General features: G+C 39.0%; 1 protein-coding gene across 3 annotated transcripts in view; it reads right to left on the reverse strand.

The window, feature by feature from the left end:
• Positions 1–20,362, reverse strand: part of GALNTL6 (polypeptide N-acetylgalactosaminyltransferase like 6) — a 1,047,269-nt gene that overhangs the window by 614,146 nt on the left and 412,761 nt on the right. For all 3 annotated transcript variants that reach the window (XM_084760044.1, XM_084760046.1, XM_084760045.1), the window contains one exon: positions 3,211–3,349. In XM_084760044.1, the coding sequence (XP_084616170.1) occupies positions 3,211–3,349 (139 nt within the window). The remainder of the gene's footprint in view (positions 1–3,210; positions 3,350–20,362) is intronic.

Genomic DNA, 20,362 nt, shown 5'->3' on the forward strand with positions numbered 1-20,362 from the left:
AATAAAATAATACAGCCTTGTAGACTAAGAATTCTAAAGTAACTGGTAATGAATATTCTCTCTGTAAATAAAAATGTACACTAAGCATAGCAAACCACCCAGAACAGAAGGTAGGTACAGGTGAGCGTGTGGATCAGCAGAGTACATCAAAAGCATACACACTGTAAGCTAGTGTGTTGCAATGAAGTTTAAGTTAACAAAAATGGCAAGATAATATTCTCACAATATTACCTAAAGCCCAGAAAAATGAACCCTTTCCTTCTGACACTCTGGAGGCCGTCCAAAGTTTCTTTGAACTATTTTGTTTTAATATCACAAAAATGTTGCATCCTATTTCACAGACTAAAACAACTTAAAGAAAGTATGGTCAGTTAGCTGCAGAGTACTTTGACAAATAATTCTAAAATATGTGTTGAGTTGATTCTGTGATTTCTGGGATTTTGCACAGAGCGCTTGCTGGTGTTATTGTTTAATCCATGTCCAAGTAAGATGCACAGGGAAACTGGAAGCATAAAATTTTCAGCAGTGTGGGTCCAGCAAGACTTTAGTTTGCGTTTTTCTGTGGGTGAGATTGACAACGTCAGGGAAGGGTCACAGTTCTGTTCTTGCCCTTCTGAGAATCAGATATGGACTGCAGTAAAGCTAAGCTGTTATCCTAGCCATCGCTGAACTATTCCTCATGTACAGTCTCTACTAGTGTTTACTTTAACTTTTTGTTTGATATCTTTTTACTCCATGGCACTTGGCCCTATTCAGGATCCTGTTGCAGCAGTGGTAAGAATGTGGTATGAGTTGCCATCATTTTCTTCCTTAATATTTAAAATAGTATTTTTATTAATAGTAATATTATTCCTTTATATAATAAAATATTCAAATTGGTTTTGCTTTCACTTTTAAGGATTGTGTAGCGTGCCCCATGAATGTCTTCACTTATCAGAAAACTGGGACAGAGGGGAGGACATCCTACTAGGACTCTAGGTGAGAGAAGTATGGGAGAATAGGGAAATAGAAGGATCCAGAGGGTCCTAGAAACCTACAAGTAGAACATTATGATGGGCAGATCTGGGCCCAGGGGTCCTGCTCAAACTATGGCACCAGCCAAGGACAATACATGCAGTAAACTTCAAACCCCTATCCAGATCTAGCCAATGGACAGGACATTCTCCACAGTTGAGTGGAGAGTGGGGTCTGACTTTCACATGAACTCTGGTGCCCCATGTTTGACCATGTCCCCTGGAGGGGGAGACCTGGTGGCACTCAGAGGAAGGACAGCAGGTTACCAAGAAGAGACTTGATACCCTATGAGCATATACAGGGGGAGGTGATCCCCCTCAGGAACAGTCATAGGGGAAGGGAGTAAGGGGAAAATGGGAGGGAGGGAGGAATGGGAGGATACAAGGGATGAGATAAGAATTTAGATGTAATATGAATAAATTAATAAAATATAATTTAAAAAAAAGAAAATTTGGTCTTCAGAATTTTGGTCACACTAAAACTGCTCTAAAGAGAATGCTGTCTATCTTCTTCGGCAGCCTTTGGCTGTTTCTAGCTGTAACACTTTCCACTGGAATGCCCCTTAATAGGTTGGAAGTGTTGGGGAGGAAAGGATGTAAGAGGAAATTATTATCTGAGCATATTTATGGTGACAATAATGATGCTTATTCATATATGATGGAGCAAAATTAGATGTTATACTTTCTCATAACAAGAAAGATTTCCGTCAGTGGGAAGTGCAATGGATAATTGTACATAACCTGCAAATGATATACCAGGATAAAAGGCCAAGGGAAATATATAGAGTTTCCAGTTTAGGGAACAAATGATTTGCTCTTCACATTAATCCTCCACTTAAAGGTATTTGAAATGATAATTTAATCTAGATTCTGAGGGAAAAACACAGTAATTCTTACATTAAAGAATTAGAGTAAATTTAAAAAGTAGTAATGTAAATAAAACAATAACCCCTAAAGCATATGATATTTTTTATTTTAGGGGTCAATTATCAAAACACTATGAACTTATAATTCTCCCTTAGTCTATAGCTCCAATGTTTATTTTCTTAGTTTATGTTATTTTTGTTCCCTCCCATTCTTTTCTATTTTTCCTCCCTCTTTCCTTTTTTCTGCCTTCCTCCCTCCTCTCTCATGCAAGTGTTTCTTAAAGGAGAATGAGGAGAAATGCACCAGTGTGGTTGGACTGGTGCTAAGGTGTTGAAGTTCATAGTCACATCTGTTATAGTCACATTCTTTTGACTTTGTTTATCTATCATTAAACCCCCAAAAGATTCCACCTCCCTTAACAACTAACAAGTTAAAGAAAAAGTAGACATTTAGCTATGGTTTAATAAAAATAATTCACTGTCATTTGTCAAACCACAAGCAGTCCATAAGGTGACAGGAAATTGAAAAAGGAACCATGATCATGTAATAACTTGTTGTAATCACTCCTTATGGGAATATTAGGTCAGGGGCCCTGAGTAATGTTAGCTTAAGTTAGCAGTGTATTGCGGGTGCATGTCCAAAGACAACACTGTTAACACCAACAACCAGAGAAAAACGTTTATCTCGAACCCATAATATCAAAGATTAAAAAGTAAAGATATCTTATTAAAGTATTTTGTTTTAAATGAAGATAATATACATAATGAAAATGCATTTATTTTGAGAGTTCATATTGTGGTTTAGATTTAATGTGTCTCCTACAGGCTCATCATGTATTTGAACATTTGGTCGCCAGAAGTGGCACTGTTTTGGACGATGATCGAATCTTTAAGAGGTGGGGTTTAAGTAAAGGAAGTGAATCCTTGGTGGGTTGGCCTTATGCTTTGTATCTTGGTTCAGTTTTGTGGCTCATCTCTGACTGGGTGATTGCTCAGATGTGGTCAGATGCACGCATGCACCTTACGGAAGAAGACCACAATGCCTCATCTACAGCTGCAGGCATCTCCTACTGCTTCCCCTGCTTTTTGTTTTTTCCCTCCGTTTAAAAAAAGTTTCAGCAGGGAGAAAGGGATCAAGTGCAACTGACATTCTTTCAGTATTTCAAAACTTTGTAATGTTAATTAATCATATTTAGCATTACAAAACATGAAAGTTTTAATCCAAATGCTGAGTATGACACTCTGCTTATATATACCACAGTGATAAGCATTAAAAAATAATAACGCAAAATAGCCAAAGGAAGAAGCACCAGTGAGATGCTCATACTTACTTTGCATGGCGGATGTCTGGCAGAGACCTCTCTAGAGCAATATTGTTGCTGACGAAAATATTGAAGCCGTTTTCCCTGTAAGCTGAGTCATCATGGTCCTCCTCAGTAAGGGGGTATGGTTTTCCATGCTCACCTTTCCCTACAAGGAAAAAAAATAAAGTTTTCATCTGAAAACAGTATCCACTTCATATTCTAGAACAGATATCCACCAACACATAGTGGATAATGAAAATGTGCAATTATAAACAATGGCCCTGAAGAAAATCGAAAACATGACATATACTGGAAAATGATTGAACTGAAATCTATTATATTAAACAAATAAAGCAACATTCCAAAAGACACTTTGTTTTCTCACGTATGTAGGTTTTACATCTTAGTCTTTACATACTGTGAAAGCATACCTGCAGGTGCACATATCCATGTGTGTGCATCCGGACTCTGGTGGTTACCATCATATGCTCCTGCTCCACCTTAAACACTGACGCAATTTCTGTATTGGAACCTATCTCAAGATGCCACACATGCTCACACATAGGCATGTGCACACATGCATATACCTACTGCAGATAAATACCATACTTAGATGTGCACCTCATACACACATATGCATACAAAGTCATGATGTAGTAGAAATATTGTTTAGTATTTTTGTTCTTTTGTACATTTGCTTTCAGTTTATTCAACTGAAATCAAAAGCTCAAAACAGCTAATATTTAGAATCTGAAAAAGAATTGTCACTTAAGTTATTCTTTTTAAGACTAAATTGTATCAAACTTATAATATCTAGTGTTAAACAAAGAAACTCGTGGATTGTGTTTTGACACATTGAGTTTATTATATTTCTCTCCTGTATTTTAATAAATTTTCTTATTTATTAAAAATGTTATTATAATGAATATGCAAATAAAAGAATCACACAGTAAAATCAACTAGTCCCAAAGTCTATATATCTCAATGAGAGTCAAGAGTTAAAACAACCATTCTGAAACTATGGAGTTCTAATTTATTTTTTTAAATCACCTGGGTATCAGCAAAAAATGAAAAAAAAAATCATGACAAAGTTAAAACGTGAAAAAACAGTAAGGTTTTTGTTGTTGTTGCTTTTAATCTTTTTCTGTCTATAACCTTCATTTACGTGCTTGGGAAAGTCTATTTACACATAACAATAATTTCTGAAGCAATGGTCCCTTGCATCTCATTGGGATTTCATTTGACTTTCCTTATTTTCCTCTGTGTGTGTGTGTGTGTGTGTGTGTGTGTGTGTGTGTGTGCATGTGTGTGTGCATGTGTGTGTGACTATATAAATATTTACCAAACACAAACGCAAACATGCATGTGGGCGTGTGTGCGCACATACCTGCACACACACACACACACACACACACACACACACACACACACGCACAGAGTTGTAATAGCTTTCATTTCAGTATATTATCCTAAATGCACAGTGTTGGTTTTAATACTGTTGTTAGTTGCTCACTTTTTAAACTCATTGTCTCTCCCAGAGTTTTACATCTCCAAAGCTTTCAAAAACAGTATTTTTCCATCACACAATACTACTCATGTTTCCTCTTTTCTTTTTGAATCAAACATAGATTTCTAATTTAATTCTATAGCTTACAATGAATAACATTAGTTTCTATCTCTATTTGCCCTCAGTTGACCTAAATGTGATGGCGTCAAAGAACTACAAATCTGACTGTGGTTATGTATTTGTAAGTGTGCATAGGTATGTACTTACATAAACATAGCTATGAATTTATATTAATAGAGGATCTTATGCTATATTAAAATATTGCTTTATATTAATAGAATACCAAAGGTTAATTTTTTAAATATTGATTTTTTTTCAATAATTTTAATTTGTTTTGCAAACATATTTGATTTTAATCACCAAAATGCTATTTGGGGAAAGGGCTTTGAAAAATTCAGTTACTATATCAAAGTTATACTCCAAAAATAACAACAGAAGACATTCTTTTTTGCTTCTGGAACAATCTCTGTGATAGTTCCTTTAGTAGACCTGATATCCACATGAAGCATTGGAATTATAAGAAAGTACAACTCTAAAAACAGGATGAAGTTATACATGATGGTGCAGCTCTGTGGTCCCTGAGCTCATGGTCCTGGAGCCAGTGATATCCTGGTTAAAGGCTAACATAAAAATAAACAAACAAAATACAATAATGATGACAATACTACACAAAGGAAAGTTTTATACTGTAGGGACAAAACATTTTTAAAAGTGTTCTTACTTTAGCATTCATAAACTGTGCTTTGTTGCATATGTTGCTCAGAGGGCTCAGTGCTTGCTTGGCATCGGTGTGGCCCTGGGTCAGATCTCTAACACTGAATCACCAGGAATGGAAGGACTCACAGCTAGTCCTGGTACTAGGGAAGTGGAGGCAGCAGCAACCAAGGTTCAGTCATCTTCTGTTACACAGGAAGTTTGATTCTAGTCTGTGCTAGATACATTGTCTTAAACAACAAAATCCACAAAACACCTCCTTCCTTCACCAACACTGATACAAAACAAAGTCCTGATACTCTGGCTCTTCCCAATTTTATTTTTTAAAGAAAATACCACTTAATTATTTTCTAATTTAGTCAGATGTTTCATGTAGAAGATATTGCACTGAAATTATATATATAATCAATAAAATTATGCAGTAAAATAACATTTGCTCTGTGCAATCTGCATGTGAATAAAATAAGAAGAAAAATACTTTCATTAACATTTTCAGGATTGGGAAAGTTTTAAAATGTGGGAACCTCTCTTCTATAAAAAGTCAAAATATATGAGGGGATAGAAGATGGTGGTGCCAATCACACACCACTTCTGATCTGCAGGACAACCAGGACTGCACAGCAACCTAAAGACCAAACTGAGACCTATGAAACACCAACTCTGCTGATTCCTAGGTGAGAGGAATCCACATTATGTAGAGCATGGGTGAGTCTGACCCCTGGCCACCCAGCTAACCGACAGAAAAATCCCAGGAGAATGGGGGACAGCCCACATTAGCCTCCATCTTGAGAAAGACTGCAAGACACCAGTGCAACTTTGGACTCTCTCAGCCTATCTTCTGGTTACCAGATCTGGGAAAAAGGGCAGACAGGCAGAGCTGAATCAAGGTGCCAGCCCCAATCCACATTAGTTGCCATCCTTTGAGCAGTTTTGGCTCAGATCTCTCTTAGCATGATCTTGTTACTGGCCTAGCCCAGCTGGGTCACAGAGCAGATAGACAGAGCCTTGACATCTCAAAAAGACCTGTAGAGCATCTGAGCAGATTTGGGCTCTGATCTCTCTCAGCCCCCCCAAGGCACTTACCCAACTGATCCATCTGTGAAACAGAGCATACAGGGAGATGCTGAATCCAGGTGCTGGCTACAATCCTCATTAGCTGCCATTCTGCTAGTAGCTTCCGGCTTAGATATCTCTCCACCTGCCTAGAGCCTACTGGGCTGATGAGGCTAGGACACAGAGCAGACAGGCTCAGCCAACCTGTGCAGGCCATGCTCCACATGAGCTACCATACTGCGAGCAGCTTCCAGCTCGTGTCTTGCTCTGCCAGCCTAAAGCCTACTGGCCTGGCACAGCTAGAACACAGAGCAGACAGGCTGAACAGAGAGACTTGCTTGGGCCACACTCCACATTAGCTGCCACCCTGTGAGCAGCTTCAGGGTCAGAGTCTCCTCAGCACCCGTCCCCCAGCTGCTTACCAGCCTGACACACATTTGCTGCCATCTCAAGAAGGTCTGTGGGGCTCCCAAGCAGCTTTGGTCTCAGGTCTCTTCTCAGCTGCTTACTGGCCCAGCCCACCTGGAACAAGAGGAGATAGGCAGAGCCCTGCCACCTCAAAAAGGACTGCAGGGCATCTGAGCAGCTTTGGAACTCTGTCATCTACTCCTCTCCTGCCTGATCCAATTGGGATATAGACAGAGAACATAGCTGAGCTGAGCTGGGTGCAGCCTCCACCACCCACTGTGAACAAACCTGAGGAGGCCTTTGGGGAACCTTACCAAGCAACCATCAGCTTGGAGCTCTCATTGCCTGATCCCAACCTGCCTGGCCCAATGAGTTCAAGGATCTTCCCTGGGATCCAAGATGGTGGCGAGCAGTGTGGACTGTGTTTGGAAGCTCCAGTGAACAATTCAGGGAATTGCACAGATTTCTGAGCCAGGAACACCAAGGCCCCCATACTGCGGCAGCAGGAGTGATCCATGGTTCGGAGGGACCAGGGTGCGGAGGACCTGCATGCTCCTGCACATGGGAGGAGCATGGATTTTCTAGGATCGTGGCAGCAGAGGAAGAGGCAGATGCAGAAGCAGAAGCAGTGGCACCAGTGGCACCAATGGTGGCAGCTGAGGTTTGCAGCTCAGAGCCTTCTGGTGGGGGCGATTGGTGTGGTGGCCGGTGAGAGTTGCTGCGGGAGAGGGGACTCTGGACAGGATTTGGGTTGTGTCGTGCCTTGAGACCTAAACTGGACTCAGAGGACAGTTCAGCCCCAGAGTCCTGGGCTCAGCTCAGTGAGCAGTACCATGGAGACGCTGGCTCAGCTCAGCAAGCAATTCTACCTGAGGCACTACCTCAGTGCAGCCACAGCTCCCCTGCTGTGACGCAGGCTGGGCCTAGCATCTGGGTCCACCCTAGGTACCAGTTCAGCCCAGCGACAGCCACAGTTCTCTTGCTATGACACAGGCTGGGTGGAGCGCTTAATTCCACCACAGGCACTTGCTCAGTGCAGCTGCAGTTCTCCTGCTGTGACGCAGGCTGGGTGGAGCGCTCAGTTCTACCAGAGGTGCGATCTCAGCACAGCCGCAGTTCTCCTGCTGTGGCAGACGGTTCAGGCCCTGAGAATCTAGCTGAGCTTGACTTGTGGTTCGGGCCCAGTATCCCTGGCTGGACTTGGCAGGGGACCCAGAAGGCTGTGGATACTTTGTCCTGACCCAACGCTCATTAGGAGACCCAGAATGATTGCAGGACCCACAGCACAGGGGAGCTGAGGATCACTGGCTATGAGAGCCCAAAACAACAGGGCTAACCTCCTGCCATCCACACGAGTGAAGCATCAGAGCTTCCAGCCTACGGGAATCATGAAAAAAACAAGTGAATCTATCATCAGACTACCTCCATCCAACTCTGGAAGCTACCCAATAAAAACAGAGACGGCAAGATGTCTAAAGGACAGCATAAAAGCACATGCAAAAAATCCCAAAACAACATGGCGTCTCCAGTTTCCAGCTATCCCAAAGAAAACAACCCAGAGAACTCAAATACAATGGAAACACAAGAAAATGACCTCAAATCCTTGGTAATGAGGATGATAATAGAGGAAACAAATAAAATTCGTAATCAAATGCAGGAAGACACAGCCGAACAAGTGACAGACATAAAAGAAGCACATAGAGTGGAACTGGAAAAATTTCAGGAAAATGCAAACAACCAGATGAAATAAATAAATAAAATGGTTCAAGCTCTGAAGACCTATAAAGCGACAATGGAAGAAACTCAGGAATATACAAAAAAATCAGGTGAAAGAAATTAAAAAATCAGTTCAAGATCTGAAGATGAAAATGGATTCAATGATGAACACACAGACAGAAGAAAAATGAGAACGTGAGACCTCAGAGAAGAAGGCGAGCGACAAAGAGGTGAGCTTTTCTAACAGAATCCAAGAGATGGAAGAACGAATCTCAGGGCTAGAAGATACAATCACAGATCTTGAAGCAACCATTAAAGAAAATGAAAATCTGGAAAACTCCTGACACAAAACATCCAAGAAATTAAGGACACCATTAAAAGAAGAAATCTGAGGATAATAGGCATTGAAGAAAGAGAAGATATCAGACTCCAAGGCCCAGAAACTATTCTCAACAAAATCATAGAAGAAAATTTCCCCAATCTAAAGAAAGAGATGCCTATAAACCTTCAAGAGGTCTACAGAAAACCAAATAGAATTGATCAGAAAAGAAACACTGCCCATCACATAATAATCAAAACACAAAACATACAGAACAAAGAAAAAATATTAAAAGCTGCAAGGGAAAAGGGCCAAATAACATTTAGTGGCAAACCTGTCAGAATTACACCTGACTTCTCAGCAGAGACCATAAAAGCCAGAAGATCCTGGACAGAGATCCTGCAAACCCTAAGAGACCACAGATGCCAGGCCAGACTACTTTACCCAGAAAAACTATCAATCACTATTGATGGAGAAAACAAAATATTCCATGACAAAACCAAATTCAAACAGTACCTATCTACAAATCCAGCTTTACAGAAGGTACTAGAAGGAAAACTCCATCCCAAAGTGTCAAGCTACACCCAAAACTACTCAGGAAATATATAATTATACCATGGCAAAAACACAAATACACAAACACTCGACTGGAACCAACATCAAAATTAAGACTCTTAACAGTCACTGGTCATTAATATCTCTCAACATCAATGGTCTCAATTCTCCAATAAAAAGACACAGACTAACTGTGCATAAACAAGATCCAACATTCTTCTGCATTCAAGAAACACATCTCACCCATAATGATAGGCATTACCTCAGGGTAAAAGGTTGGGAAAAAAATTCCAAGCAAATGGTCACAAGAAGCAAGCAGGCGTAGCCATTTTAATATCGAACAAAATAGACTTTTAACCAAAATTAATCAAAAGGGATGAGAACAGACACTTCATGCTCATCAAAGGTAAAGTCAACCAAGATGACATCACAATTCTGAACATCTGTGCTCCCAATACAAGGCAATACAATACAAGATCTGCTAAAAAGACTTAAACCACACATTGAACCCCACACAATAATAGTGGGAGACTTCAACACCTCACTCTCACTGAAGGACAAGTCACTGAAACAGAAACTAAGCCAAGAAATAACATCATTAACCAATGCCATGGGTCAAATGGATCTAAAAGATATATATATATATATACTCAAGGAAATTCCTGTAAAATCCAGAACAAGGCAAGGCTGCCCACTCTCTCCATATCTCTTCAAAGTTCTAGCCAGAGCAATAAGACAACAAAAGGAGATCAAGGGTATCCAAATGGGAAAGGAGGTAGTCAAATTATTCCTATTTGCAGATGATATGATAATCTACATAAGTGACTCCCAAAATTCCACCAGAGAACTCCTACAGTTGATAAACACCTTTAGCAAATTGGCTGGATACAAAATTAACTCAAAAAAGTCTGTAGCCTTCCTATACACAAATGACAAGCTTGCAGAGGAAGAAATTAGGAAAGACACACCCTACACATTAGCCACAAGCAATATAAAGTACTTAGGAGTTACTCTAACTAAGCAAGTGAAGGACTTGTTTGAAAATATTTCAAAACTCTGAAGAAAGAGATTGAAGATGACATGAGAAGATGGAATGATCTTCCTTGCTCATGGATCGGGAGAATTAACATAATAAAAATGACCATCCTATCAAAAGCAATCTACAGATTCAATGCAATCCCTATCAAAATACCTACACAATTTTTTAAAGACATTGAAAGTTCAATTCTGAACTTCACATGGAAAAAACAAACAAACAAACAAACAAACAAAAAAACCAGAATAGCTAAAACAATCTTGTACAATAAAAGGTGCTCCGGAGGAATCTCCATACCTGATCTCAAGCTATACTATAAAGCAACAGTAATTAAAACAGCATGGTCCTGGCATAGCAACAGGCTGGTTGATCAGTGGAATCAAATTGAAGACCCAGATATGAAACCACACACATATGTTCACTTGATTTTCGACAAAGAAGCCAAATCCATTCAGTGGAAAAAGGATAACATCTTCAACAAATGGTGCTGGTCTAACTGGATGTCTAAGTGTAAAAAAATGCAACTGGACCCATATTTGTCACCTTGCACAAAACTCAAATCCAAGTGGATTAAAGACCTCAACATAAAACCAGAGACACTAAGTCAGTTAGAAGAAAAAGTGGGGAAGAGCCTGGAACAGATTGACACAGGAGTCAACTTCCTGAACAGAACACCAACAGCACAGGTCTTAATGTCAACAATTAATAAATGGGACCTCATGAGGCTTAGAAGCTTCTGTAAGGCAGGAGACACTGTCACCTACAGACTGGGAAAAGATCTTCACTAACCCTACATCTGACAAAGGTCTAATATCCAAAATATATAACGAACTCAAGAAATTAAACACCACCAAACCAAATAACCCAATTGAGAAATGGGGCTTGGAACTAAACAGAGAATTCTCAACAGAGGAATATCAAATGGCTGAGAAACACTTAAAGAAATGCTCAACCTCCTTAATCATCAGGGAAATGCAAATCAAAACAACTCTGAGATTCCATCTTACACCCATCAGAATGGCTAAGATCAAAAATTCAAGCGATACCACATGCTGTCGAGGATGTGGGGAGAGAGGAACACTCCTTCATTGCTGGTGGGAATGCAAACTACTACAGCCACTTTGGAAATCTATCTGGCACTATATCAGAAAACTGGGAAGAGGGCTTCCTCAAGACCCAGGTATTCCACTCCTTGGAATATACCCAGAAGATGCTCCAGCACACAATAAGAAAATTTGCTCAACCACGTTTATAGCAGCCTTATTCATAATAGCCAGAACATGGGAACAGCCTAAGTGTCCATCAGTAGAAGAATGGATAAAGAAACTGTGGTACATATACACTATGGAATAATATTCAGCTATTAAAAACAAGGAATTCCCAAAATTTGTGGATAAATGGATTGAGCTAGAAATGATCATAATGACTGACTTAACCCAGAAGCAGAAAGACTCAAATATTATATACTCACTTATATCTGCATATTAGCCCAAGGGGCATGTCCCATGAAAGCCTTCACTTACCAGGAAACTGGGACAGACGGGAGGACATCCTATTGGGACTCTAGATTAGAGAAGCATGGGAGAATAGCAAAGTAGAAGTATCCAGAGGGTCCTAGAAACCTACAAGTAGAACATTATGATAGGGAGATTTGGGCTCAGGGGTCCCGTTCAAACTATGGCACCAGCCAAGGACAATACAGGCGGTAAACTTTAAACCCCTATCATGATCTAGACAATGGACAGGACATTCTCCACAGTTGAGTGGAGAGTGGGATATTACTTTCTCACATACTCTGGTGCCTCATATTTGACCATGTCCCCTGGATGGGGAGACCTGGTGGCACTCAGAGAAAGGACAGCAGGTTACCAAGAAGAGACTTGATACCCTATGAGCATATACAGGGGGAGGTAATCCCCCTCAGGAACAGTCATAGGGGAGGGGAATAAGGAGAAAATGGGAGGGAGGGAAGAATGGGAGGATACAAGGGATGGGATAACAAGAAGAAATTAATTTTAAAAAATGAAAAAAAGAAGAAGGAAACAAAACAGTCAAAAAAAAAAAAAAAGGATCTTCACCACCATTTCTTCTAATAGATTTATTGTCTCTGTTTTTATGTTGAGATCTTTGATCCACTTGGAATTTAGTTTTGTGTAGACTAATAAATATGCATCTATTTGCATTCTTCTATATACAGACAGACATCCAGTTAGTCTAGGGCCATTTGTTGAAGACACTATCTTTTTTTTTTTCTCCATTGTATCGTTCTGGCTTCTTTGTCAAAAATCAAGTGTCCATAGGTGTGGGTTTATTTCTGGGCTTTCCATGCAATTCCATTGATCAACCAGCCTATTTCTTTCTGAGTACCATGCGGTTTTTATTACTATTGCTTTGTAGTATAGCTTGAGGTCAGGGTTGGGGATACCTCCTGTTCTTCTATTATACAGAATTGTTTTTTTAACTACTCTTGTTTAATTTTGGTTTTTACCTATAAAGGTGATAATTGTTCTTTCAAGGTCTGCAGTGTATTGATATTTTGATGAGGATTGCATTTAATCTGTACATTGCTTTTGGCAAGATGGTCATTTTATTATGTAAATTTTTCAGATCCATAATCATGAGAGATCATTCCGTCTTCTTTTATCTTCTTCATTTTCTTTCGTCAGAGACTTGAAGTTATTATCATACAGTCTTTCCCTTACTTCCTTGGAGTTTCACCAACTTCATATTATTTGTGTCTGTTGTGAAGGGTATGGTTTCACTAATTTCTTTCTCAGCCCATTTGTTGTTTGTATATAGGAGGGCTATTGATTTTTTAAAAATTAGTCTTGTACCCAGCTAGTTTGCTGAAGGTGTTTATCAGCTGTAGAACTTCTCTGGCAGAATTTTTAGGGTCACTTATGTATACTATGTATACTGCTATATATCATCTGCAACTAGTGATACTTTGATTTCTTCCTTTCCGATTTATATCACCTTAATCTTCTTCTTTCACATATTACTGATAAATGTCAATGAATGCTTTTGTCTCTTTAATGGCTTTCTTCCAAGGAGAATGTACAATCTCAAAATGGATAAAGGGTTTGCTGGTCACCATAATATCACCAACATCTATGATGTGATGTGATCATTACATAGTCCATTTTAGTGGGTGGTGAACATATAATGAGAAATTGATATTTTGGAAATAAAGTTATTCATTTTCTTATAAACAAATATTGATTACTTTATCATAGAAAGATTTTGGGGATTAAGTTATGATTATCATACTTACTATTTTGACATCAAATTTAAAAGAAAAATGTGAAAATAGGATATTGGAGTTTATAAAAAAGTATAATGGTCTTTAAGATACTGAGGTCTGGGACTGTGTCTTTGGTTGAGGAGCTAGCTCACTGAAGAGTGTTTGTTGCTTTCTCTAATTTCTGTAGAAATGAAAGAAAAATTACCTGCTCTTTTTATATCATAAACTTCCAATAGTACATATGAAGATGATAGACACACAAAATGTGTATCGATGAAATCTGATAAGGTACTTGAGTGAGAATTTTTCTACTATTATTATGGATTACGTTTTCACTGTCTCCAAACCACTGTGTTTATTGCTTCTTCTTTCACAGCCTTGTGAGTAATGAGGATGGTAAGTTCCCAGAATCTGCTTCATCTGGCTTAAATTTCTTCATTAAAGTATGCAACAATCCTAACTTCTTAACTTCTTATAACATCAATTAAATCCAATTTATTTAAGATTAGAAAATCCTACCTTTTAAATGAACCTATTAAATTTCTGCCTATGTTAAACTGTAATATATATATATTTTTTCTCCAATTCACTGAACATTTAAGCACTTGGCTGTATCACTTATAAAGAGAATGAGGAACGTTTCTCATGGCCATTCACTTCAGGTGTGCAGTCTGCTTGAGCTGACTTCCCATTTCATGCCTCACTCACAGACTTGTCAGTATCTTCTTGGAAATAATCACTGAAGATTGATTTTACACAGAAGGCAGATTGAATATGAATATCAATAAGACATGTTCACACAATATCATCTTACTCTGGAGAATCTAGTAAGTCGTTTTAGTCCTGATCTGTCAGTGCAGTGCTACTAAATTTGTTTTAAATGTCCTTCCTCATTTTTCATTTGAACTGGCAACATATTTGTTTGCAGATGTCAGAGAAGGTTGCTTCTCCATGCCAAATTTTTCTTCATACTCGTTGTTCCTCTCCTAAAACATTTGATAGCCAGAGCTAATAAACTATATATTTTCTTCCCTTGGTAATTTATAATAAAATAATTGAGTGTCTGTGTACATTTAAGAAATGCACTGATTGTGAAAAACATTGTATCTATTAGAAAATAGACACCATGAAACAAAATAACCCAATTGAGAAATGGGATGTAGAACTAAAAAGATAATTTTCAACAGAGGAATATCGAATGTCTGAGAAACACTTAAAGAAATGCTCAACCTCTTTAGTCATCAGGGAAATGCAAATCAAAACAACTCTGAGATTCCATCTTACACCCATCAGAATGGCTAAGACCAAAAATTCAAGTGACACCACATGCTGGCGAGGATGTGGAGAGAGAAAACACTCCTTCATTGCTGGTGGTAATGCAAACTAATACAGCCACTTTGGAAATCTATCTGGCACTATATCAGAAAACTGGGAATAGGTCTTCCTCAAGACCCAGCTATTCCATTCCTTGGAATATACCCAGAAGATGCTCCACCACACAACAAGAACTTTTGCTCACCCATGTTCATAGCAGCCTTATTCATAATAGCCAGATCATGGAAATAGCCTAAATGTCCCTCAGTAGAAGAATGGATAAAGAAACTGTGGTACATTTACACTATGGAATACTACTCAGCTATTAAAAACAAGGAACTCCCCTCCCGAAATTTGTGGACAAATGGATTGAACTAGAAATGATCATAATGAGTGAGTTAACCCAGAAGCAGAAAGACTCACATGGTATATACTCACTTATATCTGCATATTAGCCCAAGGGGCATATCCCATTAAAATATTCACTTACCAGGAAAGTGGGACATAGGGGAGGACATCCTATTGGGACTGTAGGTGAGAGAAGCATGGGAGAAGAGGAAATAGAAGGATCCAGAGGGTCCTAGAAACCTGCAAGAAGAACATTATGATGGTGGATCTGGGCCCAGGGGTCCCGCTCAAACTAAGGCACCAGCCAAAGACAATACAGGTGGTAAACTTCAAACCCCTACCCAGATCTACCCAATGGACAGGACATTCTTCACAGTTGAGTAGAAAGTTGGGTCAGACTTTCACACGAACTCTGGTGCCCCATATTTGACCACTTCCCCTAGATGGGGAGGCCTGGTCTCACTCAGGAAGGATAGCAGGCTACCAAGAAGAGACTTGATAGGCTATGACCTATACAGGGGGAAGAGGCCCCCCTCAGTCACAGTCATAGAGGAGAGAAGTAAGGGGAAAATGGGAGGAAGGGAGGAATGGGAGGATAAAAGGAGGGGATAAAAATTGAGATGTAATATGAATAAATTAATAAAATATATTTAAAAAGAAAAAATAGTGAGAATCCTCTAAGAAAATAACATATAAGCTTCTGAAGTCAGGCCTCATTTTCCAAAGAACACACACACACACACACACACACACACACACACACACACACACACACACATTCCAAGTTAATAAATATATGTATATATCACACATATAGAAATTAAAGTTAACTTGAGTATAGAAAGCAAAGGCAAACTAACATGTCATAGTCTAATATTCTGTTATCAGACTGCAAATAGTGTTATATCTCATACTGGTTTAAAAAATAAATAAAAATAGAGAAGAAAAGTGCAAAAAGATTTCTTAGAAAAACTGCATTTTTATGCCTTAATTAGTCTACATTCCTTATCTTCAAAAGGAGTCATTGAAATTACTCTATCTATTTAAACATCGGTGATCTAAAATCAGAATTTAGAAGAAGACCCTATCTATCATTGCAATAATTTTCCAAATAAAGTAAAAAAAAAAAAACAAACAACAGACATCATAGAGAGCAAAAATAGAAAAATACATTTAAAATAACAAAATAAATGTTAGAAAAGAAACTCATTGTTCTAACGGAGCTATGGAAAATCTCCTTGAAGTTGTACAGAAAGTCCCCAGAATCCCTCTAAGGATAATGATTAGCCAATAATAATCAACTTCAACTACAAACAGTACCAGATGCTATGACTCCATTGTTAAGGCACTGTATATCATGATTGCTCAAAACAATGTATTTCCAAGACAGCAAGGCTCGTGCTGAAAACATCACCGGCACAACCTGATGCCTATGCAGAACCTTCACTCGTATAGTCTAGTGGTTTTGGTACAGAAAGGAACTCTGCAATCTACCAAAAGAGAAACTTAGACAAAAATGTAGTCACAAAACCTTTGATCTACAATGCTGTCCTACCTGTAAAATATGCTAGGGCAGTGGTGGCACAAAATTTGTGGGAGTAACCAAACAGGGTCCGATTTGACTTAAAGCTCACTCAACAGGTAGAATGAACCCAAACCCCACACTTCTTGCATGATCAAGAGCTAGACACTAGGGGGCTGGAGAGATGGCTCAGAGGTTAAGGGCACTGACTGCTCCTCCAGAGGTCCTGAGTTCAATTCCCAGCAACCACATGGTGGCTCACAACCATCTATAATGTAATCTGATGTCCTCTTCTAGCCTGCAGGTGTACGTGCAGCCAGAGCACTGTATCCATAATAATAAATAAATCTTAAAAAAATAAAAGAGCTAAACACTAGATAGCCCAGAGACCTATGATAAAGCCAAACACTGCCAGTCTTAAAAACCAAAGTAGTGATAAAATGACTCCTAATGATATTCTGCTATATTCAGACATCAGTGGTTTATTCAGTCATCATCATAAAATCTTTCTCCTGTGGAAGATGGGAACAGATTCAAAAACCTACAAACAGGCATTACACACACACACACAGAGAGAGAGAGAGAGAGAGAGAGAGAGAGAGAGAGAGAGAGAGAGAGAGAGAGAGAGAGAGGAGAGAGAGTCCTTGGAACACACAGCTCTAAATAGAATACCTATTTCAAATCCCTCCCTTCAAAGCCCAGCAAACCTTGAGGAAAATGAAGCAAAAGTGTGTAAGAGACAGAGGTGACGGAGGACTCCAGGAGAAAAGGCTTTCTAAACCAACTGAGCAAGGCTCATATGAACTCACAGAGACTGAAGCTTCAGGCACAGTGCAGACAAGGGTCTGCACCCACCAGGTCCTCTGCATATATGTTATAACGTTCAGGTTAGGATTTTCATGGCACTCCTGAGCATGTGAATGAGAGGGACTTTGGGATCTTCTCCTTTTGTTTGCCTTGGCAAGCCGCAATGTGATGCATTTTGTGATGGCTTATATTTTATTTGGTTGTGTTTGGTTATGTCTTAAAAGCCTTCTCTTTTCCAGGGGGAAATAGAAAGGGAATGGATCTGAGTAGGAAGTAAGACAGGAAGCAAATGGGAGGAGTTAGGGAGAGGAGAAACTCTAATCAGGATATATTGCATGAGAAAAGATTCTATTTTCAGCAAAAGGAAAAAATATAAACTACCTTGCAAGTTCAAAAAAAAAATAAAAATAAAAGAATAAAGGAAGCAAGGAAGGAGGTAAGGAAAGAAAGATTGATTCACTTGAAACACAGGCTCCCATATTCTAAAATAAAACCAGATTAATATTCCACAACTGATGTCACCATAATAAAGTCATGAATAATAATCAAGCAACCTGAATAGAGATTAAGACTCCATGAGAAATTGTGGCAAACATGGAAGCAGGGCTTCTGCACTCTTCTGGGGTATTTGCTGAACCACATATTGCTAAAACATTGCAGTTGTAGACATGAGGAGAATGACGCAATCTGAGTTAAAGATCTCACTTCCATTTCACTCAGTAGCCTCTACATTTCAGATAGCAGCACACAGATTGGCTTTCTTATAACAACTTATTTTGACACAATATTTTCAACCCTAATGAAATGTATATAACTTCTCAGCAAATTTAAGTGGTAAGTAGGTTTGAGGATTTGGCAAGAATTTGGCTTTACTTTTGCTCTCTGTGTGTGTGTGTCTGTGTGTGTGTGTGGGTGGGTGGGTGGGTGGATGTGGGTGCACACACGCGCGCGTGCCCGTATGAACTGAAAGTTAATTGCAAGTACCTTTTCTTAGGTGTTACCTTGTATTTTGTGTCAAAGTCAGTCTGTAGGTTAGCTAGTCAGTGACACTCAGGGAGAAGTCTTCCTAGCATTGAAGTTATGAGTACAAACGACCAAGGCTGAGTGTTGAGAATAAAATTCTGGTCTTCAAGTATACATGGCAATCACTTTGCCAATGTAACTAGCCAAATCTATTCAATGGGAAAAAGATAGCATCTTCAACAAATGGTGCTGGTCTAACTGGATATCTACGTGTAAAAAAATGCAATTGGACCCATATTTGTCACCTTGCACAAAACTCAAATCCAAGTGGATCAAAGACCTCAACATAAAACCAGAGACACTAAGTCAGCTAGAAGATAAAGTGGGGAAGATCCTGCAACACGTTGGCACAGGAGACAACTTCCTGAACAGAAAACCAATAGCCCAGGCCTTAAGGTGAACAATTAATAAATGGGACCTCATGAGGCTGAGAAGCTTCAGTAAGGCAGGAGACACTGTCAACAGAACGAAGCGACAGCCTACGGACTGGGAAAAGATCTTCACCAACCCTGCATCTGACAAAGGTCTAATAGCCAATGTAACTATATACCTAGCCACCAAATGAATATGCTTTGTTGATAATAATCAGTTCCACATTTTTCATTTATGTTCTTATAACCACCACCACCTTCTGGAAGAGGAAAATATAATATACACAATAACTTTTCTAAAATGCAAATTAGAAAAGTACGTTGCTATAATTGCCAAAAATACAGAAGAGGAAAACAATAACTAAAATTTCATTATTTTTATTTTATTTACTTTGTTTTATTTATTGATTGATTGATTGATTGATTGATTGATTGAGATAGGTTTTCTCTTTGTAGCTGTGGCTGTCCTGGACTCATTTTGTAGACCGGGCTGGCCCCAAACTCACAGAGATCTGCCTGCTTATGTCTACTCAAGTGCTGGGACTAATGGCATGCACTACCAAGCCCGGTTAACTTCCTTATTTTTATTTAGCATATTTATTTTTGTATGGCAAAACTGAAGACAATATCACACTTCCAATTCTTCCATTTATTAACATATTGTAACCTTTCTATTCAGAATATAACATAACGGACTTTCTCCTCCAGATTCTTCTAGTTATCTCATACATCAACCTGAGCCTTTCAAACCAGAGAACGTCTCTAACATGACTATTTTCCTCAGGGATTACTTCTCATGTCCCCAACAGTTTCTCCAGGATAGGATTGTGGCCTTCAATGGGAAGAAGGAGAACAGAAGATAGGCCCAACTCATCCATCATCCATCTTCATGTTCCACCATCCATCCTCAGCACCAGATTTCCACCCAGTTATATTTTATGTACCCCATGCAGGGACCAGCACCACTGAGAGCTAACGGACACTGAATTCGGCCAAATATTCAGAAATACAAACAAGCATCAGTAGAAGATGAAGGGCCTCTACCCACACTTGATCTCTTCGCTTTTGGTGTTTATATGTGTTGTGTGTTACTGTTACACAATCCACTTTCTGCCTAATTTCACTGCTTATAAATGCAAGAAAGAAATTATTTCTAAAATATAAAGTTACTAAAGAGTGTTA

This window comes from Acomys minous, assembly GCF_964271855.1.
Source record: "Acomys minous genome assembly, chromosome: 15".
Classification (NCBI taxonomy): domain Eukaryota; kingdom Metazoa; phylum Chordata; class Mammalia; order Rodentia; family Muridae; genus Acomys; species Acomys minous.